Source organism: Neoarius graeffei, chromosome 10, assembly GCF_027579695.1.
Source record: "Neoarius graeffei isolate fNeoGra1 chromosome 10, fNeoGra1.pri, whole genome shotgun sequence".
NCBI lineage: Eukaryota > Metazoa > Chordata > Actinopteri > Siluriformes > Ariidae > Neoarius > Neoarius graeffei.
Genome location: NC_083578.1, coordinates 32112595 through 32133530, shown reverse-complemented (window position 1 = coordinate 32133530; position 20936 = coordinate 32112595). Strand labels below are relative to the sequence as shown.

Sequence of the window (20936 nt, the reverse complement as noted above, 5' to 3'; positions counted from 1 at the left end):
GACTAAGTTAATTTCCTCCGCTCCAGATGCATCAGCAAGTGCTTTCTCAGGCAACGTCTTAAGACGCGTTGATGCTTTTAAAGGATACCTGTCCAGCATTTAAACATGGTTGATAACAGTACAAGCCCAAATTATAATAATGCACACAAGTGCAACCACCTGATTAGCCATTATAAGTACAACCCCAATTCCAAAAAAGTTGGGACAAAGTACAAATTGTAAATAAAAATGGAATGCAATGATGTGGAAGTTTCAAAATTCCATATTTTATTCAGAATAGAACATGAATGACATATCAAATGTTTAAACTGAGAAAATGTATCATTTAAAGAGAGAAATTAGGTGATTTTTATTTTTTTTCTTTTTCTTTTTTTTTTTTTTAATTTCATGATAACACATCTCAAAGTTGGGACAAGGCCATGTTTACCACTGTGAGACATCCCCTGTTCTCTTTACAACAGTTTGTAAACATCTGGGGACTGAGGAGACAAGTTGCTGAAGTTTAGGGGTAAGAATGTTAACCCATTCTTGTCTAATGTAGGATTCTAGTTGCTCAACTGTCTTAGGTCTTTTTCGTTGTATCTTCCGTTTTATGATGCGCCAAATGTTTTCTATGGGTGAAAGATCTGGACTGCAGGCTGGCCAGTTCAGTACCCGGACCCTTCTTCTACGCAGCCATGATGCTGTAATTGATGCAGTATGTGGTTTGGCATTGTCATGTTGGAAAATGCAAGGTCTTCCCTGAAAGAGACGTCGTCTGGATGGGAGCATATGTTGCTCTAGAACTTGGATATACCTTCCAGCATTGATGGTGTCTTTCCAGATGTGTAAGCTGCCCATGCCACACGCACTAATGCAACCCCATACCATCAGAGATGCAGGCTTCTGAACTGAGCGCTAATAACAACTTGGGTCGTCCTTCTCCTCTTTAGTCCGAATGACACGGCGTCCCTGATTTCCATAAAGAACTTCAAATTTTGATTTGTCTGACCACAGAACAGTTTTCCACTTTGCCACAGTCCATTTTAAATGAGCCTTGGCCCAGAGAAGACGTCTGTGCTTCTGGATCATGTTTAGATACGGCTTCTTCTTTGAACTACAGAGTTTTAGCTGGCAGTGGCGGATGGCACGGTGAATTGTGTTCACAGATAATGTTCTCTGGAAATATTCCTGAGCCCATTTTGTGATTTTTCCAATACAGAAGCATGCCTGTATGTGATGCAGTGCCGTCTAAGGGCCCGAAGATCACGGGCACCCAGTATGGTTTTCTGGCCTTGACCCTTATGCACAGAGATTCTTCCAGATTCTCTGAATCTTTTGATGATGATATGCACTGTAGATGATGATCTGTTCAAACTCTTTGCAATTTTACACTGTCGAACTCCTTTCTGATATTGCTCCACTATTTGTCGGCGCAGAATTAGGGGGATTGGTGATCCTCTTCCCATCTTTACTTCTGAGAGCCGCTGCCACTCCAAGATGCTCTTTTTATACCCAGTCATGTTAATGACCTATTGCCAATTGACCTAATGAGTTGCAATTTGGTCCTCCAGCTGTTCCTTTTTTGTACCTTTAACTTTTCCAGCCTCTTATTGCCCCTGTCCCAACTTTTTTGAGATGTGTTGCTGTCATGAAATTTCAAATGAGCCAATATTTGGCATGAAATTTCAAAATGTCTCACTTTCGACATTTGATATGTTGTCTATGTTCTATTGTGAATACAATATTAGTTTTTGAGATTTGTAAATTATTGCATTCCGTTTTTATTGACAATTTGTACTTTGTCCCAACTTTTTTGGAATCGGGGTTGTAGCTTTAAGTGCTTAAAAGTCCAAAAGCACATCAAGCCTTTTGCACATGGACAACCAATATGGTGCCCAGGATGTGACAAGTCCTTGCTAGCCAGGTACCAGAAGTTAAGTGTAGCTGATGTAAACATGCTTGTTAGCCTGGATTTAATCGGATGAAAAAATTATGACATGCAGTTAGGTTGACGTGGGGCGGCCTTGGGCTGAGGTGCCCTTGAGCAAGGTACTTGACCCCTGACTGCTCCCCGGGCGCTCTGGTGTGGCTGCCCACTGCTCTGTATGTGTGCATGTGTTCACTGCTTCAGGTGGGTTAAATGCAGAGGATGAATGTCATTGTGCTTGAAGTGTGCATGTGACGAATAAAGGTTTCTTCTTATTATTTTCAAGTCAGCATGGACAGCAGAGAAAATGGATCTCTGTATGAACCCCAGAAAAAAGGACTCTCCACATCTGGTAAATGATTTCAGTCGCAAATCATCAGATGATTGTAATGATGAAATAGGTGGTTCTTTTTGCAAGTACAAATTCAGAAAGGCAGGTCAAAGACTTCGGATGCTATCTGGTGCCAATGTGCCAAAGTGTGCCAAGCGGAAAACTGACACTGAATGTGTTTGTCATAAAGACCACAAACTTTTATGCGATTTTAATACCGGTACAAGCACAGTCTTTTAATTGTTTCATGGATAAACCTGTTATGGAAATGTATGTTGTGCACAAGCCTGTATTGGAAATGGCTTACATACAGACTATGGCAGCCAGTCATGTGAGAAGGCCAGCACCAGATAGAGAACTCCGCAAATTGGTAAGCAGCTCATATTCTATATAGAAACTCAGTGTGTGCATGTGTTTTATGTATACATGTGTCCCCAAACTAGCTAAAAAACTATTTATGTATCGTGTGTGAACACAGGTACAGACATGCAATGTGCCACAATGGTTTATACGGTCTAAATATAGGCTAGTGACAGCTTGAAGCGGAGTGTGAATTTATAGCTGAGCAGAGCAAAGCTCCATACTTGAGAGAATATGGTAATGCATCAACCTGAATTTTGATGGCTTTTGTGACTGTAGAGAACCCAATCGTAAGTGCAAGATATCTCTCAAACACTTGACCACCAGGCAACAACATTTGTATCTTTATTTACATAAGAGAGATGGGGTTTTATCCAGTGCTTATTTTTAATTAGCTTTTTAAAAACTAGTGTGGGGTTATTTACTAACACATTCATCGGGAGCTCTGCTTTTAGGCAGTGCCTAATTAATCAATCATGTAATATATACACACACGTGTGTGTGTGTGTGTGTGTGTGTGTGTATATATATATCGCCCGTAGTCAGCTGGGATAGGCTCCAGCTTGCCTGCGACCCTGTAGAACAGGATAAAGCGGCTAGAGATAATGAGATGAGATATATATATATATATACACACACACACACACACACACACACACACACACACACACACTAGTGCATCTCAAAAAATTAGAATATTGTGAAAAAGTTCAATATTTTCCATCAGTTATTTAAGAAAGTGAAAGTTATACATTATAGACTCATTACACACAAACTAAAATGCTTCAAGCATTTTTCTATTTTAATTTTAATCAGTATGGCATACAGTACAAAAACATAAAAAAAACATCTCAAAATATTAGAATATTTCATTTCGAGTTTGAGTAAAACAGTATGAACACAGTGTATCTCTCGGTCTAGTTCAGTACACATAACCACAATCATGGGGAAGACTGCTGACTTGACTGTCCAGAAGATGATCACTGATGCCCTCCACAAGGAGGGTAAGCCACAAAAGGTCATTGCTGAAAAGGGTGGCTGGAAAAGGTGCACAAGCAACAGGGATGGCCACAGTCTTGAGAGGATTGTCAAGAAAAGTTGATTCGAGAACTTGGGAGAGCTTCACAAGGAGTGGACTGGGGCTGGTGTCAGTGTATCAAGACCCATCACAAACAGACATCTTCAAGAAAGGGGATACAACTTTCGCATTCCTAATATCAAGCTACTCCTGAGCCAGAGAAAATGTCAGAAGTGTTTTATCTGGGCTAAGGAGAGAAAGAAATGGACTGTTGCTCAGTGGTCCAAAGTCCTCTTTTCAGATGAAAGTACATTTTGCATTTAATTTGGAAATCACGGTTCTAGAGTCTGGAGGAAGAGTGGAGAGGCACAGAATCCAAGGTGTTTGAAGCCCGGTGTGAAGTTTCCATAGTCTGTGATGATTTGGGGTGCCATGTCATCTGCTGGTGTTGGTCCACTGTATTTTATCAAGTCCAAAGTCAACACAGCCATCTACCAGGAGATTTTAGAGCACTTCATGCTTCCATCTGCTGACGAGCTTTTTGGAGATGCTGATTTCCTTTTCCAGCAGGACTTAGTACCTACCCACAGTGCCACAACTACTACCAAATGGTTTGTTGACCATGATATTACTGTGTTTGACTGGCCAGCCAACTTACCTGACCTGAACCCCATAGATTCTCTATGGCAGGGGTGTCCAAACTGATCCATGAAGGGCCGTGTGGCTGCAGGTTTTCATTCCGGCCATGCAGCAGCACACCTGATTTGGCTTATTCAATCAACTGACACACCCACCCTTTAATCAAGGGTGGGTGTGGCTGCAAGTATTTGACTGTGTGAAGACAGTTCAGTTGATTTGAATGAGCCAAGTCAGGTGTGCTGCTGCATGGCTGGAATGAAAACCTGCAGCCACATGGCCCTTCATGGATCAGTTTGGACACCCCTGCTCTATGGGGTATTGTCAAGAGGAAGATGAGAAACACCCGACCCAAAAATACAGATACGCTGAAGGCCACTATCAAAGCAACCTGGGCTTCAATAACACCTCAGCAGTGCCACAGACTGATCACCTCCATGCCACACTGCATTGATACAGTAATTCATGGTAAAGGAGCCCCAACCAAGTATTGAGTGTATAAATGAATATAATTTTCAGAAGTTGGACATTTCTGTATTGTAAATCCTTTTTTTGATTGATCTTAGGGAATATTCTAATAATTTGAGATACTGGATTTCTGATTTTCATGAGCTATAAGCCATAATCATCAAAATTAAAACAAAAAAGCCTTTAAATATTTCACTTTACATGTAATGAATATAGAATTTATGAAAGTTTACCTTTTTGAATTAAATTATGAAAAAAAGGAACCTTTTTCATGGTATTCTAATTTTTTGAGATGCACGTGTGTATATCTGTGTATGTATAATATATATATATACACACGTGTGTATCTCTCTCTCTCTCTCTCTCTCTCTATATATATATATATATATATATATATATATATATATATATATACGTGTGTGTGTATGTATATATGTGTGTGTGTGTATATATATATATATATATATATATATATATATATATATATATATATATATATAAATAATGTGTGTGTGTGTGTATATATATATATATATATATATATATATATATATATATATATATATATATATATATATATTAATATAATGAGAGAGGATATTACCCAGTTGTGCAAAGATATGAAGTTTGATGTTCGTGTCACCGTGTAATGTTCTTTATATTATATGGACACATCCACAAAAAAAAGGCAAGGTAATCAAAAGAATTTTAATTTTGAACCGCTTTGCCATTTTGACAAGGCTCATCTAGTCAATGGGAAAACACTGCGAGTGACCTCATCGGAGTGAAATATCTGAAAATGTGTTACTCAGATCCACAATGTATATCATATGAAAAAATGAGAGCTTTTCAACACGAGAAGATAAACTTCATTATATAGACACAATCACAAACAAAAAGGACCCAAATTTATCAAAACAATTCATTGATTTCCTCACGAATGATGTATAGAGATTTATTTCACAGTTTTGATTTTCCATGTCCCAGATGTAGCACGTATGAAAAATACAAGCGGCATATTTCCCAATAAAACACTTGTCCATATAATATTAATCAAATATACCATGCACTGAGAGGCTCCGGTTGAAATTATGGATTCCCTGAGGTGACTGGCATAGTACTATGTTCTGAGGGCTGCATCCAGTGCATGGAATATACGATTTATATCCCTCATCAAAAAATTCCAAACTAAAAGTGTTAAGATTGAATCTCAGCATAAACTCGCTGGAGGGAGCGACCTTCATCCTGCACATGTGCAATGTACTATGCTATCACCTTCTTCGCAAGGCATGATCATGATGCGTAGATCTACACACACAGAAATGCTCACGGAGCCACAGCTGTGACTTGAGTTGGCCGTATAGCTTGAAATTGTGACGTTAGTTCATGGTATATCCAGGATATACCATGACTGACTCACATCATATCCATTTTTTTTTTTTAATTTTTGATGTCATAAGATACATTGCTTAATCAATGGTGGAACTATTTTATGTCACGTGAGCCATCCTGGGCCAATCCCTGCGTGGGAATTTTTTGATGAGGGAAATAAAAATGAGATTTGAATGTCTATACTATTCTCACTAATCGGCTTGCATGGCCTGAATTCCTTTACCATGGACGTTGTTGGAATATTGTTGGCACAGCATGAGATTTGAGTCTAACATGATCTGCATAGTCCAAGCGTCCAGCCTGTGGATTCCTTTCAAAGCAGTCGGGCTCAAAATGGTCCTCGCCAACAGAATTTCTATCAAAGGAGCGTGTGACCTGTTCCCAAGTTGTGTAGTCACTGTTTAACAAGTCGTTTACATTGCTTGGTTGTTGGCAATGGAACACAGAACAAATGCTTTCCCTTATCACCTTCTACTATTTTTGCAACCACAGGCTTTGCACTCTGCCATTTTTCAACAATGTTTTGTACATCCAGCTACATTGTGGTGTGAGGAGCAGCAAGCCAATCAAGATACAGGAAACCTAATCAATGATTTTACATCATGCTGACCTTCAACACCACCCGCAATATGGCTGCACCCTGAAGTGGAACTTGAGTGAGCAGGTCTACAGAATTATTTTAAAACGTGTTTTATGTGGCACAGTGTGACAGGACAGGATAGGCAAAATGTGTAATATTTCTAGCCTGTGTTTATTTTTCATTGTGGGTACCCTTGAAGTACTTCGGCTCTTGCATCATGAGCTCTGTATAGCATTGCAGAACGTGTAAGAGGCAGGCATGTGATGCTTGCAACAAACTAGACAAAATCTGGAGAAGCAATCTATCAAATAACATCAAGCTAACCTCTTCAAAGTGGTTATACTTCCAATGCTGTTTTCCGGCTCAAAGACTTGGACACTCAAAGAAAAGGAGATTAAAAGGGTTGACGGATGCTTCACCAATCTCCCTCAGGAGAGTACAAAATATCTCATGGAAGCAACACTACACCCTAGCCCAAATATATGGAGATCTTCCACCCCTCTCGGTACATCTTGCTTAATGCAGAGCCCAGGTCCCAGGCCAAGTGTTTTGGGCAAACGGCGAAATAATAATCTCTGACGACCTTTTATGGGAGCCTTCCAAAGGAAGAAAGCTAATGTTTTCTGACACCATCACAAGGGACACCGGTATAAAGGTGGAAGACCTGCCCACTGTCATGGCCCACCACAACATGCATTGTATGGAAAATCTCAGCTGAAGCTGCATGATGATGATGACGACTTGTGGCAGATATAAACAGCATAATTTTTTCTGTCTTGAAATTAATAAGACAAAAACTGCAGCATATTATGTTGCAGAGAAACTGCAATTCCATCCATCCTGAGCATTTCCCGTGTTGGGAAATCTTAGTTTTACCTCCCACACTTAGTGTTGACATTGGAGACTGATTGATTCTAGAAAATGCTCAAGTCTCCTTGGAGAAAACACTATTACACACATTTTTGTTAAATCCATATCTGGAGCATCTACCATACAAGTTAAAAATCATATGAGTGAACATATCAATATAAACATCTGAGCTGTTCTGTATTTAACAACTACTCTTGACCAATCAGAATTTGAAACTAATGCACACACATTCTGAGGACTCTAGGTTCCTGGAGCTGTAGCCAGAGCATTTTTTAACATAGTTACTGGGAGACCTCCCAGTGGCCAGATTTGGTCTTCTAGTCAATGCCAAACCAGCTTCACTGGGATACCAAATTTTAAACCAAGTTATGTCTTATCATTTGGTTCAATCAGTTGCAATTAATTTAACCAAGTACCATGTAAGTATACATTTAATAAGGAAAATGAAGATCTATGTTATAAGATATATACACAAGATCATGTTGGTTAAGAAAAACAAAACTAAAATTTGGTTACTGAGATGGCTGATGTCAGAATCCGATGTCATTACTGTGTAACTTTGAGTGTCTTTGACATAACATTTGTGCTTGGTAATTGCTCTTGATAGCTGTGTAGTCACTGTAGTGTGTTTGTCTGTATGGTGATTGGTGAACCATTTTGCATCACAGAATATGCCGCAGCGGTGCAGCCGCATGGACTCTGGGGCCTGTGATTGTATTGCCCAGACCAGTTGGTCTCCTAGTGGAAAATCCTTTAAAAAATGCTCTGGTTGTAGTGCAAAGACTTTTGTGGTCATGCTGCATTTCACTTCTAAATACACATTTTGCTATGCCAGGGTTTGTCCTTGTGGTGTGTTGTTTTTCCTCTGTTCAGTTGCAAACCAAATTGTCGTTCTCATTTTACACTGAAAGGGATATGAGGATGGTGAGGAAAGAATTTGCACACTGGATCAGATAATAGAAATATGAAGATGTATGGTTTCCCAGTCCCCAGTGCACCTAATCAAAATCACTGGCGTATTATCCAGCCCTTGATGTGCTGAATCAGTCTTAGTGCAGGAAAACAAACTCGGGCAGGGCAGTGAGTAGATGGATTTGATGAATGTAGGCCACAGGATTCATGAGAGGAGAGAAAGGAGTTTTCATTGGTGGAGAATCTCTCCATCTGCTGGATATGTTGAGCATTACACACTTGATGCACAGTCACAGAAATGTCCATTTTTAGAAATCCCATATGCTGTAAATTATGCTATACAATCATCAGTGTTAAGTTCTTGGTGCTTGCCTGTCCGCTGCTGAAATTGTTCAGTGAAATGCATTATATAATTGTTCTGTCCTTGTGGGGTTTTTTTAATTATAATTTCAGTGCATGTTACAAGAGTACTTTATGTAAAAACAGCATGGCATGCATAATTAAGCCAAAGGCAATCACAGCAAGCATTGCCATGTTAATATTATTTGACTTCCTGTGTCTGCATTTTCTTTCAATTTAAGGATAATTTCTTGCTCTGTATTCTGGCCACTGTAATGTATGTATGTTCTGATGTTGAAAATGTTTTCACTCGTTCATTTTGCTCACTCATCAGTATGTTCACCGCTTGAAGATAAACTTCATATGCTCACACATCCGTGTAATATCCCTTATCTCTTTCACTCTCATCTATCTAATATATAAATTAAAATTGCATACTAGTAGTTATTGCCTGTGAACATGATTCCCTCTGAATGGTGCCCTTCGAGGTCCTGTACAACTGAAACTGTCAAGCGAGTCGGGGGGGATTCTTGGCCGAGGCTACGCGCAGTGTGTTAGCATGAGCATGTAGCCTATGAGAAATTAATAGTGTGTTGGATTAGCACTAATCCCATGTTTTGGAAAATCAAAAATGGTGTTTTGGGGGCCCCTCTGGGGTGTCACCAATCCATGTGCAAAGTATGGAGTATGTACAATATTGTGGTGAAAACGTGGTCTTTTTGTTTAATTTTCTCTTGTTCTCCCCATGCGGTGGTGACGGCGCGCCTCTGTGTGAATGTTCTACGTTCGGACATACTCCACTCCCTGTCCACGTAAGCGCCAAGTGTATAGCTGCCCGAGTAGTTCCATGTTGGAGATAGTCACGGTCACTGATCATGCTCATCCGGTTTACCTCCTTTATGCCATGTTCACGGTAAAGTGCCATCCATGTTAAGAAGCGCTAATGTGCCATGCACGTAATACGTGCCGGTCTTCTAGTTAGATCTGGATAGTCATGTATTGTAATTGAATGGCTGAAGCTGAAAATAAAGCTGACATTTGGTGAACATCAACTGGTTGTTTTATGTTAAATGTCCCCAGTGTAGTTGAATATTAATTATAATAAGTCTTCAATCAAAAACAATTACAATAAATTTTGGCAAAAAAAACTCATTACCAAAAAAAAAAAAAAGTGATTTTCAGGGACACCTGCAAGTGCCAGGAAATGCACTAGAAAGCATTTCCAAGCATGTAGAACCTGTGAGCTTTTGGGGCCTAAGGTAGCCCCCGAACTCCCGGTTGTTATGACTGGTATCACTACATTGATATTTTGGTCTAGTTAGAATGCAAATATATAATTATTATTGCATACACGTGTGTGTGTGTGTGTGTGTGTGTGTGTGTGTGTGTGTGACAGAGAGAGAGATTGAGATTGTATATAATCTCCCGTTCTACTGCACTCTTTTAACTACACCCTTCCTACTTATGCAATCATCAAGAGGGTAATTAACAGTGTTACTCCCAGGGCAGTGTTACCTCTGTGGTTAAAGCATTGGATTACTGATCAGAAGATTATGAGTTCAAATCCCATTGCTCCCCAGAGTAACTGCTCAGTTGTGTAAAATGAGGTAAATGTAAGTTTCTCTGGATAAGAGCATCTGCCAAATTTCTTAAATGGTAAGTCAGTTTATATGCATAGCATTTTTAACAATGGACATTGCACCAAAGCAGTTTTCCAGAAAAATCAAGACTTTAAACATATGAACTAATTTTATCCCTAATACATTTATTTGTTGAGCAAGCCAGTGGCAAGGGAAAAACTCCCTCGGATAACATGAGGAAGAAACCTTAAGCGGAACCAGACTCAAAAGGGAACCCATTCTCATTTGGGTAACAACAGATAGCATGATTATAAATAACTTGTGTCTATAACCATATCCTATATAGTCACAAAGTAACAAGCAAATTCATTGTAGTTTTAGCATGAAGTCTATTTTGTTGAAGTTATCAACTGTTCATTGATGGAGACTTGAGTGGGAAACTGTTCATGACAAATGCAGTCCTAAAGTCATCCTGTCAATTTTAGTCATAAAGCATTGTAGCAAAGCTGTAAGTGTCCAGAGCCATCTTCTACAGTAAGTGTATCTTTCGACTGTCCATATGGGGCCATCCTCCACAGGAGCAATGTGATGAGGCTCCAGTCAGAAGTAGGGCATCACAATGGATCAGGCAGGTCCGAAGATCAGGAGAGGCCAGCATCACTGGTATCTCAGGATTGGCCTGTAACTCAACAGAGAGAGAGAGAGAAAGAGCAAGACAGAATGAAAACAGGTTATGTATGCCCACTGTCACCTAATGGTTAAGAACGGTATATATTCTGCGCCGAGTGCAAGCAGAGACTCCGGCAAGACTAACTATGACAGCATAACTAAAAGGGAGAGCCAGAAGGTAACACAGACATGAGGGAGCCCTGGGATGTAAAATCCCATTGTCAACAAACCTGAGTAAATGTACTAATGAAATGCACAAAATTTAGTTAATCAAGAAGTGTGACTATCTGTATAAAAGCAGAACTTCTGGCAGTTTAGTGTTCTGGAGCACTCCAAAACACTCGTCTACCTAATACGAAGTAGAAAGGACATCAGCCATGACCTCAGAGAAACAGTTGTTGTTGCTCATCAATTTGTGAAGGTTTGAAAGGACATTTCCAAACAACTTTAATTTCATCATTCAACAGTGAGAAGGATTGTTTACAGATCACAACAATTCAAGACCGTTGCCAAACTTGCCAGGAGTGAGTGTCCCAGCAAATTCAGTCCAAGGACAGAGTGTTTAATGCTCAAAGATGTAAAGAAAACCCCGAGTTATATAATTTGATCTACAGGCCTCTGTAAGCGCATAAAATGTTTGTTCATGACTGCACAATCAGACTGAAAAAGTAGGTCTGTGGTTTCAGTTTGGTTATCATGCACAGCATAGTGTTTGGTGAAAATCAAACACTGTGCATCACCACAAACACCTCATACCAGCTATTAAGTATGGTGGCAGAGGGGCAATGATTTGGTCTGGGACACTTGCGGTCATTGAAATAATGATGAATCCCACTTTGTACCACAATATTCTTGAGAGAAATGTGAGGCCATCTATCCAGCAGCAAATTGGGCCATGTAGCAGGACGATGATCCCAAGCATACCAGCAAATTGAAATCTGAATGGCTAAAGAAGAAAAATGGTGTTTTTGGATGGCCAAGTCAAAATCCAGACCTCAACCCCATTGAGGTGTAGTGGGATCTTAAGAGAGCTATCCATAAAAGAATGCCCTCAAACACCAATGAACTGAAGCAAAGTTGGGAAGAGTGGGCCAAAATTTCTCCAAAACAATGTGAGAGACTGATAAATTCTTCAGAAAATCTTTGCTTACTTGGCACATTCTACATGTTGATGAATTGGGCAGGCTAGTGAGTAGCTGAATTGTCACTGAAATGTTGGTTTACTTTTTAGAAAAAAAAAGATTAGATTTTGAAACTTTTTTTTTGGGGGGGGGTCATCACTTGAGGGTGTTTGATTGGCTATAGACATTGGTGAAGACCATTACAGTAACTGTCTAGGCCCTGATGAATAAAAATAAGTAAGATAAGTAGACTTGAAGGAAGGTGTACTGTCTTGTTCCCATGACCTTTCACATCGTACTGCCTCAGACACATGTCTCAACTTGAACTGGTTCTTCACCATTTTGCTGTGCCAAACATCAATGATGAGATTCACTAGATTCTTTTTGATTACAGTTGGACTGTATGTGATTTAATGAGCCTAACCCTGGAGTTATGAATGTTGAACAGTGCATTTTGATTGAGAACATCACAGGTTGTATTCCAAAAAAAAATCTCAGAAATGCAGGTTGGCGCCCACCATTCAACTAACAGTCAAAAGGTCAACTCATTCATGAAGAGCACATCATTTACTAAATACAAACATTAGAATGGTTTGTATATTTGAGGTGAAACAAATCCAACATCACTGAATTACAAAAATGACTAATGAGGACTACAAATGCACTCAAGTTGCTATATTTAGAAGCATCAGGACAGTTGGATATATATGGATGTAATGTTTTGCATAGGTTTGTCCAGTCAAAGAATACAGATAAAGTACATTCAACTTGTCAACTGATGCCAAATGAGTGTAATGAAATGCTCTATTCTGTTTTCAGGGATGGCTGAGACATTGTGTGTGTCAGTGACCAGCTGAGGTCTGCTGAGAGCTCGCTCTACTCATTTGGCTGAGAGCATGTACAGGAAGAATGGACTCCCTGTCAGTGTCAGCATCACCTCTGCCACCCAGGTACATATGCACTTGCTTTTTTTGACAATCATATTTGTGTCAGTACTGCGCATGCATTATCAAACCAAGTGAGATTCAGACTTCACGAAAGTGAAGTCTGTTGATTCGCGTATTTTGTTGCCAGTAAAAAATCACATGGAAAATTTTCTGATTAGATTTTTAGAATTAGAAGCTTTTATTTGTCACGCATACATAACACAATGATTTTTAATTTTTTTTCTCTGCATTTAACCCATCTGAAGCAGTACATACACAGAGCAAAAGCAGCGGGGAACCCCAGTGCCTGGGGGGTAATTGGAAGCCTTCATTTGATGGCTGTGTGTTACTAAGGGAAACGGTATATTAGTGTGCTGGTTACGTCACAAGCAGATATCTGGTTTCAGTGCAAATGGCTGCAGCCAAGTAATTCTATTTTTAGCAATGTTATAACTTTTAAAATGGATAAATTGTTAGTTTTATTTTTAATTTAATTTAAAAGTGTGGGGGACACATCAAGACACTTGCCATGATCGACAAACAGCATTTATTTTGGGGTTTTGGTTGACTTGAAGCCTTGTCGTTGACTTGCACTGTATCCTGAATTTAAATGTTAATGTGGAACGTGCCTGTACACTCTTCATAACACTTTCAAAGTGGTTTTAATTCACACACTAGGTTAGATCTTCATGAGTTAACACTGCTGAAGACCCAGCTTATTTAGCCTTTAATTAAGAAAATTGTGAACTGTGTGCAGGCATGGTCATATTGTGCTTCACACTTGTACAGTGCCTTGCAAAAGTATTCATCCCCCTTGGTGTTTGTCCTGTTTTATCCCATTACAAGCTGGAATTAAAATGGATTTTGGGGGGGTGAGCACCATTTTGATTTACACAACATGCCTACCACTTTAAAGGTGCTTTTTTTATTGTGACACAAACAATTAAGATGGAAAAAAAACAGGAATGAAACCCCTAAATAAGAGCTGGTCCAACCAGTTAACTTCATAAGTCACATAATTGGTAGATTAAGATCCACCTATGTGCAATCAGTGTCACATGATCTGTCACATGATGTTTGTATAAATCAACCTGTTCTGGAAGGACCCTGACTCTGCAACACTACTAAGCAAGCAACATGAAAACCAAGGAGCACTCCAAACAGGTCAGAGACAAAGTCGTGGAGAAGTATAGATCAGGGTTGGGTCATAAAAAATATCCCAAACTTTGAATATCCCGGGGAGCACCATCAAATCCATTATAGCAAAATGGAAAGAGTATGGCACCACTACAAACCTGAAAAGAGAAGGCCGCCCATCAAAAAACTCAGACCGGGCAAGGAGGGCATTAATCAGAGATGCAACAAAGACCTCAATAACACTGAGGGAGCTGCAAAGATCCACAGTGGGGATGGGAGTGTCTGTCCATCGGACCACTTGAAGCCGTACACGCCACAGAGCGGGGCTTTATGGGAGAGTGGCCAGAAAAAAGGCATTGCTTAAAAAAATCATGTTTGGAGTTTGCCCAACAGCATGTGGCAGACTCCCTAAACACATGGAAGAAGATTCTCTGGTCAAATGATACAAAAAGTGAACTTTTTGGCCATCATGGGAAATGCCATGTGTGGCGCAAACCCAACACCCTGAGAACACTATCCCTGCAATGAAGCATGGTGGTGGCAGCATCATGCTGTGGGGATGTTTTTCATCTGCAGGGACAGGAAAGCTGGTCAGGACTGAAGGAAAGATGGATGGCACCAAATACAGGGCAATTCTGGAGTTTGAGTCAGCCAGAGGTTTGAGACTGGTACAAAGGTTCACGGTTTAGCAGGACAATGACCCTAAACATACTGCTAAAGCTACACTGGAGTGGTTTAAAGGGAAACATTTAAATGTCTTGGAATGGTCTAGTTCAGGGGTTTTCAAAGTGTGGGAGAGTCAGCTCCCCCTTGGAGAGCAAATAAACAACAGCGCCCCCCCTTACGATTTTTGTTGTTGCTATACTTAATGTTCCATTCGTATTTTTAAAAAATGGTTGTTGTACACATTTTTATTTTTTTCTTTTTCACATTTTAAACATCTGTGCTTTTTAAAACATCTTGTTTTACACATTTTAAACATCTTATAGCATCGTTAGCTAGCACCTCTTGGCAGACAACACACTGTGGCAGTGGAGCATCTTCAGATCCAGTCCATGAAAATCCAAACTTTAAATAATCGTGGTCATACTTCCTTCTTTTTTCAGTCCCCCCAGGATTTTGCGGGCCTTTGTTGTGGGCTAAAATGTCTGATGTTGCGGGGGTTTTCCAAAAAATTGCGATGAAAATTGCGGTGTTTTTTAGGTTTTTGTTGCAATTACATTGCGGGAGGAAGTGAAAGTTGTGAGAAATTGTTGCGATTTTCTCTTTTTGTGATTAAAATTGAGTGATATGTTAAATATTAAGTTATTACTGAAAAACTATTGGTTAAAAAAAAACAAAGACACTGAGAAATGGTCCTATAAACATCTTTACCAATATAAAAGATTACCAGGACTACAAAAATGCAGAAAAATAGGCTTTACTTATCCAAATGCACCTGTTGGTTCAAAAGTTCAAGTGCATAGAACCTCACAGCACAACATGAAGTTATCTTAAAATATAATATGCCTCAGCTTTCATGTAAGAAAAAAACCTATTAATACTAGTACTGTGTGCAGGCAGTCTCTCCTGAAGACTAAATTAAACAATAATTATAAACTAATAAAATAAATGGCTCAGGCTTCATAGAAGAAAAAAAAAACAATTTGAACAGAATCTCACAGTATGATGCTGAAGCTGCCTAAACAATGGAAAATAAAATACCATTTTGGCAAAAATGTTGGCATCCATTAATTTCTTGTATTAAGTAAAAAAATAATGTAAAGTGCACACAGTCCTTCACTGTAAACATAACACACTTTCAGTAACAGAATTTAAGCCTCTATAAACACTGACTCGCACATGCAGTGTTGCCAGATACTGCTGACGTTTTCCAGTCCAAAATATGTTCAGAACCCGCCAAAATGCACGTGAAACCACCCAATCTGGCAACACTGCACGCATGCTGCTTCTCTTGAACGTATACACGGAAGTAAGGCGGAAGGTAGTTTGTCGACGTCACCTCAAGACGATGCCAACGATTGGTCAAATTTGCGGGAAAGTTGTGGTGATTGGATATAATTGCAACACCACCCTGAATTCGCGGGGATTGGTTGAATTTGCGTTGAAGTTGCAAATCGCAACATCCTGGAGGCTCTGTTTTTTTTTGCTTGGCCCAGACTCTGTCTCCTCACTCACTGTAGCTTTAGGTACTAAAAATCGATCCATTTTGTCTCTGGTAAAGGCTAGCTGAAGTTCGCTAAATGTCCGCAATAGTAACTTATTCTGGTTTATTTTTCCTCATGTTGCGCCCCCCTGAAGAACTCTGGCACCCCCCAGGGGAGGCGCGCCCCACACTTTGAAAAGCCCTGGTCTAGTTAAAGCCCAGACCTCAATCCAAGTGAGAATCTGTGACATAACTTGAAGATTGCTGTACACCAATGCAACCCATCCAACTTGAAGGAGTTGGAGCAGTTTTGCCTTGAGGAATGGGAAAAATATCCCAGTGGCTAGATGTGCTAAGCTAATAGAGACATAGCCCAAGAGACTTACAGCTGTAATTGTAGCAAAAGGTGGCTATATAAAGCATTGACCTTTTTTTGGGGGGGGGATACTTATGCACACTCCAGATTTCTGTTTTTTTCATCTTATTGTTTGTGTCACAATAAAAAAAAACCATTGTGTACGTTTAAAGTGGTAGGCATGTTGTGTAAATCAAATGGTGCTAACTAGTGGTGTGTCGTTCACGAACGAACCGTTCTTTTCGAACGAGTCTTCGAAGTGAACGACTAGAACTAGTTCACGCTGCTTCTTGTTCTCGGTCGTTCGCGAATCAGCAGTCTCTGCTCGCTGGCAGCAGGGCGGTTGGCGAATCAGCAGGATCTGTTCAGTAGCAGAAGGGCGTCCAACTTGCATTTTGATCTGTGCAGAGCAGCGCCACTTTACTTCTTTAAGGGCTATCTGAGCCCTATTATCAGAGCGTTGACACATGCCAGGTCTTTAGTTTACAATTTAGAGCTCTCACTCAGCAATACATTTCAGTTCACAGCGAACGAGCTCAGCAGTTCGCGAACGAACGAACAGCCAGCAGCCAGCCTGCCTGCTGCCATACTGGGCTGGGCGCATAGCAACAGTTTCCATGACTGTGATAAACAATGAAGAACGTGGCTCTGGAGATCGCGGCATACTGTGTTCGTTTTTTTAATGTTAATGCAATTTGTAATAAAGTGGTTTGTTCTTTGTAATGAGCGTTGCTGTTGAATATTAGCAAAATGGGTGTTACTTAATGGGTTTGAACAACTGCATGAAACAGTCTGCAAGGAGGTCTCTTGCTCGAACAGCTGGAAAAGGTCTCGCTAGACGTGACGTCAATCGAATGTTCGTGCATAACAACCGTTTCCATGTCCATGACCAGGCCAAACAATGAATGATCATGAATGCAGCAGAGAGACATCGCAGGCTACTGTTCGCTGAATACGATGACTTGTAAAGTTGTTTATTCTCTGAAATGAGTGTTGCTGTTAAATAAGCAATTTTTTTTTTTTGCTTAATGGGTTTGAGAGAACAACTGCATAGCTGGCAGACCATGGCTCTACTAAAATATAATAAATATAAAAACAGCTTTATTCTCATCTACATTTAATTAACTTTCAGAGCTTTGTTTATGTAGTCTTTTTCAGATAATGCTAGGATAATGTTTTTTTTCCATCTTTTTCTCAAGCACATTGTAATGTATGAAAATCTATTGTGGATGGCACCTCTGCCGCCTCTCGTTCACTCAAGATGAACTAAACTTCGGACAACAGCCATTGTTGTGCCGCTTTGGTGTGACGTCATCAAAATGAACGAGTGAACGAACTGAACGAACAAATTTCTTTGCTGAACTGACCGACATGAACGAACTGGCGGAAATGAATCGCCATGTCCCACCAATAGTGCTAACCCCCCAAAAATCCATTTTAATTCAGCTTGTAATGCAACAAAACAGGACAAACACCAAGGGGGATGAATACTTTTGCAAGGCACTGTATATTGTATTCGTATACACCTTACGTGGGTGTCTACTTGCAGGACAGCAGTAGTTCCGAATCTTTGGATTGGCAGAGTTTGGACTCTGCTAAAAGCTATGATGCTGTGGTGTTCGACGTGCTCAAAGTGACACCTGAGGAGTTTGCTGTGAGTTGGTTACTGCACACAAATAACCACAAATGGAGTAGTAAACACCGTACTAAGCACTGCTGCAGTATTGATTTTGTCAACGAAAATTTTGACAAGTAGTATTCATTGACGACCTTTTATTTCATGACCGAACTGTAACAACATAGATGGAAAAAAAATTGACAAAGAAAATTATGGTGAAATCTCTGTTCATTATGCCCTGACAAGTAAAGATAAGACCAAATAGCTGACTCTGCTCAAGCAGACAATCTAGTTAGGCATTTGTTTTTATATGATACACAAAAGAAATGCGTGCAGTGGCTCTTCTGTTTTCCGTGGCCAAATACAGAGCAGGTTACTTATAGCAAGCGCGACACAAAAAATTTCTCGAGAACAAAGATCTTCAAGCACAAAAACCTTCATTCATCCAGTATTAGCAGTTAAAAATTAGTTCATTAGAATTTTGGTTAGAATCTGTTGCTCCTAACCTGACTGTCTTATTTCCGTTAATACAATATCCACATCCACAAATGCTACATGGAATTTACCATTACAGTATAGGACAGGGATATTTTATACATGCAAAACTACTGATGCAAGGGGTAACTCTTAACTGCAACAGCAATATAAGTAAGTATCGGTGCCAACAGTGATATTAATGTTTAACAAACTACTAAATTAAAAGAAAACGCAAACTTTTATTGAACACAGTCTCTATTAAAGTGGCTTCTAAAGTACACCAAGTCAGTAACACATTCTGACTAAATGCATAGTTCAAGGTGTTCTTACTTCTCAAGGGAATGTTTGCAGCCAAGAAAAATTAATGTTTAACAGATTACTAAATTAAAAGAAAACGCAAACTTTTATTGAACAGTCTCTATTAATACAATTAACACAGTCTCCGTTAATGCAATACCCACATCCATAAATGCTACATGGAATTTACCATTACAATATAGGACAGCAAAACTACTTCAGCAAAATCCGCTACAGTATCATGAAACACTGAGAAAATTCTGACTAAAACATTGACTAAAATTAGACGAAAATTAAAACTGAGTTCCACTGACGAAATCCTGACTAAAACAAAGACTATAATGAGAGTAAAACCAACTACAATTTTCAGTAAGCGACTAAGACTAAAACTAAATTTTTAATTCTTGTCAAAATTAACACAGTACTGCAGTTGGGCCCTTAGAATGAAAATATTAAATGTGAATAATGGATAATCTCACCCAGCTGCTGTAGATTTCTACTTTCTAAGAACTGTTGCTGTTATTTATGTGTAATATTAGTACTGTGCAAAAGTCTTGGGCACATGCAGTGAAATGCTGAAAAACAAAGATGCTTTCAAAAATAATGAAATTACATGTTTCTACATTTAAAAAACAACCCCCCCCAAAAAAAAAAAATCAGTAAGCAGTAATAAGTGAAAAAAAGTCAATGTATGGTGTGATGATCCTTTGCTTAAAATAAAAAAAAAAATAATAAAGCAGTCTTGGGTACAGTTATTGCAGCTTTATAAGGAAATGAGCTGTAAGATTTACTGAGCATGTGACAGAATCAGCTGCAGTTCTTCTGGAGACGAAGGTCACGCTTCTGAAAAGTGATTTATGTAATATGCTGCCTTTTTTTTTTAAACTGACATACAAGCATTTTTCTGTAACATTTAATTTTGTGCTGGAAAACTAATGTTTGAAAATCTAAAGTATTTTTGTACTTGTTCCATAATGTAGTAGCCATCAAATAAAAATCTCTAACCAAGTTTGTACTTAAAAAAAAAAAGAAAGAAAGAAAAAGGGGGGTGCTTAAGACTTTTGCACAGGTGTATGTAAAATAAATTATATTAAATTAAATTCTTAAACTGAACATCCTCTCAACACTGTTTGCCTTCACTTTTGTCCACCTGTATACTTTAATTGATTTATAATCTCACCACCTGTGGTCATCCAGAAAAGGATGGTCTTCTTTCTCAAGTCTGGTTCCTCGTTAAGTTTCTACCTCGTGCGTTAGAGCAGTTCTCTTTGCCACTGTTGCTTCATTAGAGGTCTAAATCTACATCCAGATTTCTGTAAATCTGTCTTATGACTGTGTCTGTTGTTGAATTAAGCCATTTACTTGCTGGAAGGGAATTTAGTAAAGCATTTACGTCACAACACAAAAAAACCTTCATTAAAATGGAACAAATTGCACCATGGTTTTGCCTCACTGTTTGGTTTCAGGGGTTTATTTAATGAAACGTTATGAAATATGTCAACTGTTCTAAAAGTTTTATTCTTTGTCTTTTTCGTAAGGGCCAGATCACTTTGATGGATGCGCCTGTATTCAAAGCAATACAACCTGAGGTAAGGTTCTAGAACTGTACTTCCTTTTAGCAAGCTGTGTAATGATCATGAAACATGTTCTGTTGCTGTAGCTCTGTCCTTGTGAACCCTTGTACTGTCACTGTAGAGATTCTAGTGATGTTGCAGATGTTCGTCTGGGATAGACTCATGCTACACGTTGCCAGCTCGTACACCTCACCGTATCCCAAAGATATCTTTCTTCTAAG

General features: G+C 39.3%; 1 protein-coding gene across 4 annotated transcripts in view; it reads left to right on the top strand.

Annotated features, from left to right (window-relative positions):
- ralgps1 (Ral GEF with PH domain and SH3 binding motif 1) overlaps positions 1 to 20936 on the top strand; it is a 259497-nt gene that overhangs the window by 47022 nt on the left and 191539 nt on the right. For 2 of the 4 annotated variants that reach the window (XM_060931716.1, XM_060931719.1), the window contains exons 2-4: positions 13005 to 13135; positions 18299 to 18403; positions 20680 to 20730. In XM_060931716.1, the coding sequence (XP_060787699.1) occupies positions 13082 to 13135; positions 18299 to 18403; positions 20680 to 20730 (210 nt within the window). In that variant the 5' untranslated portion in view covers positions 13005 to 13081. Of the gene's footprint in view, positions 1 to 2565; positions 2611 to 13004; positions 13136 to 18298; positions 18404 to 20679; positions 20731 to 20936 lie in introns of those variants that run through there. The other 2 variants (XM_060931717.1, XM_060931718.1) reach the window with 2 other exon arrangements.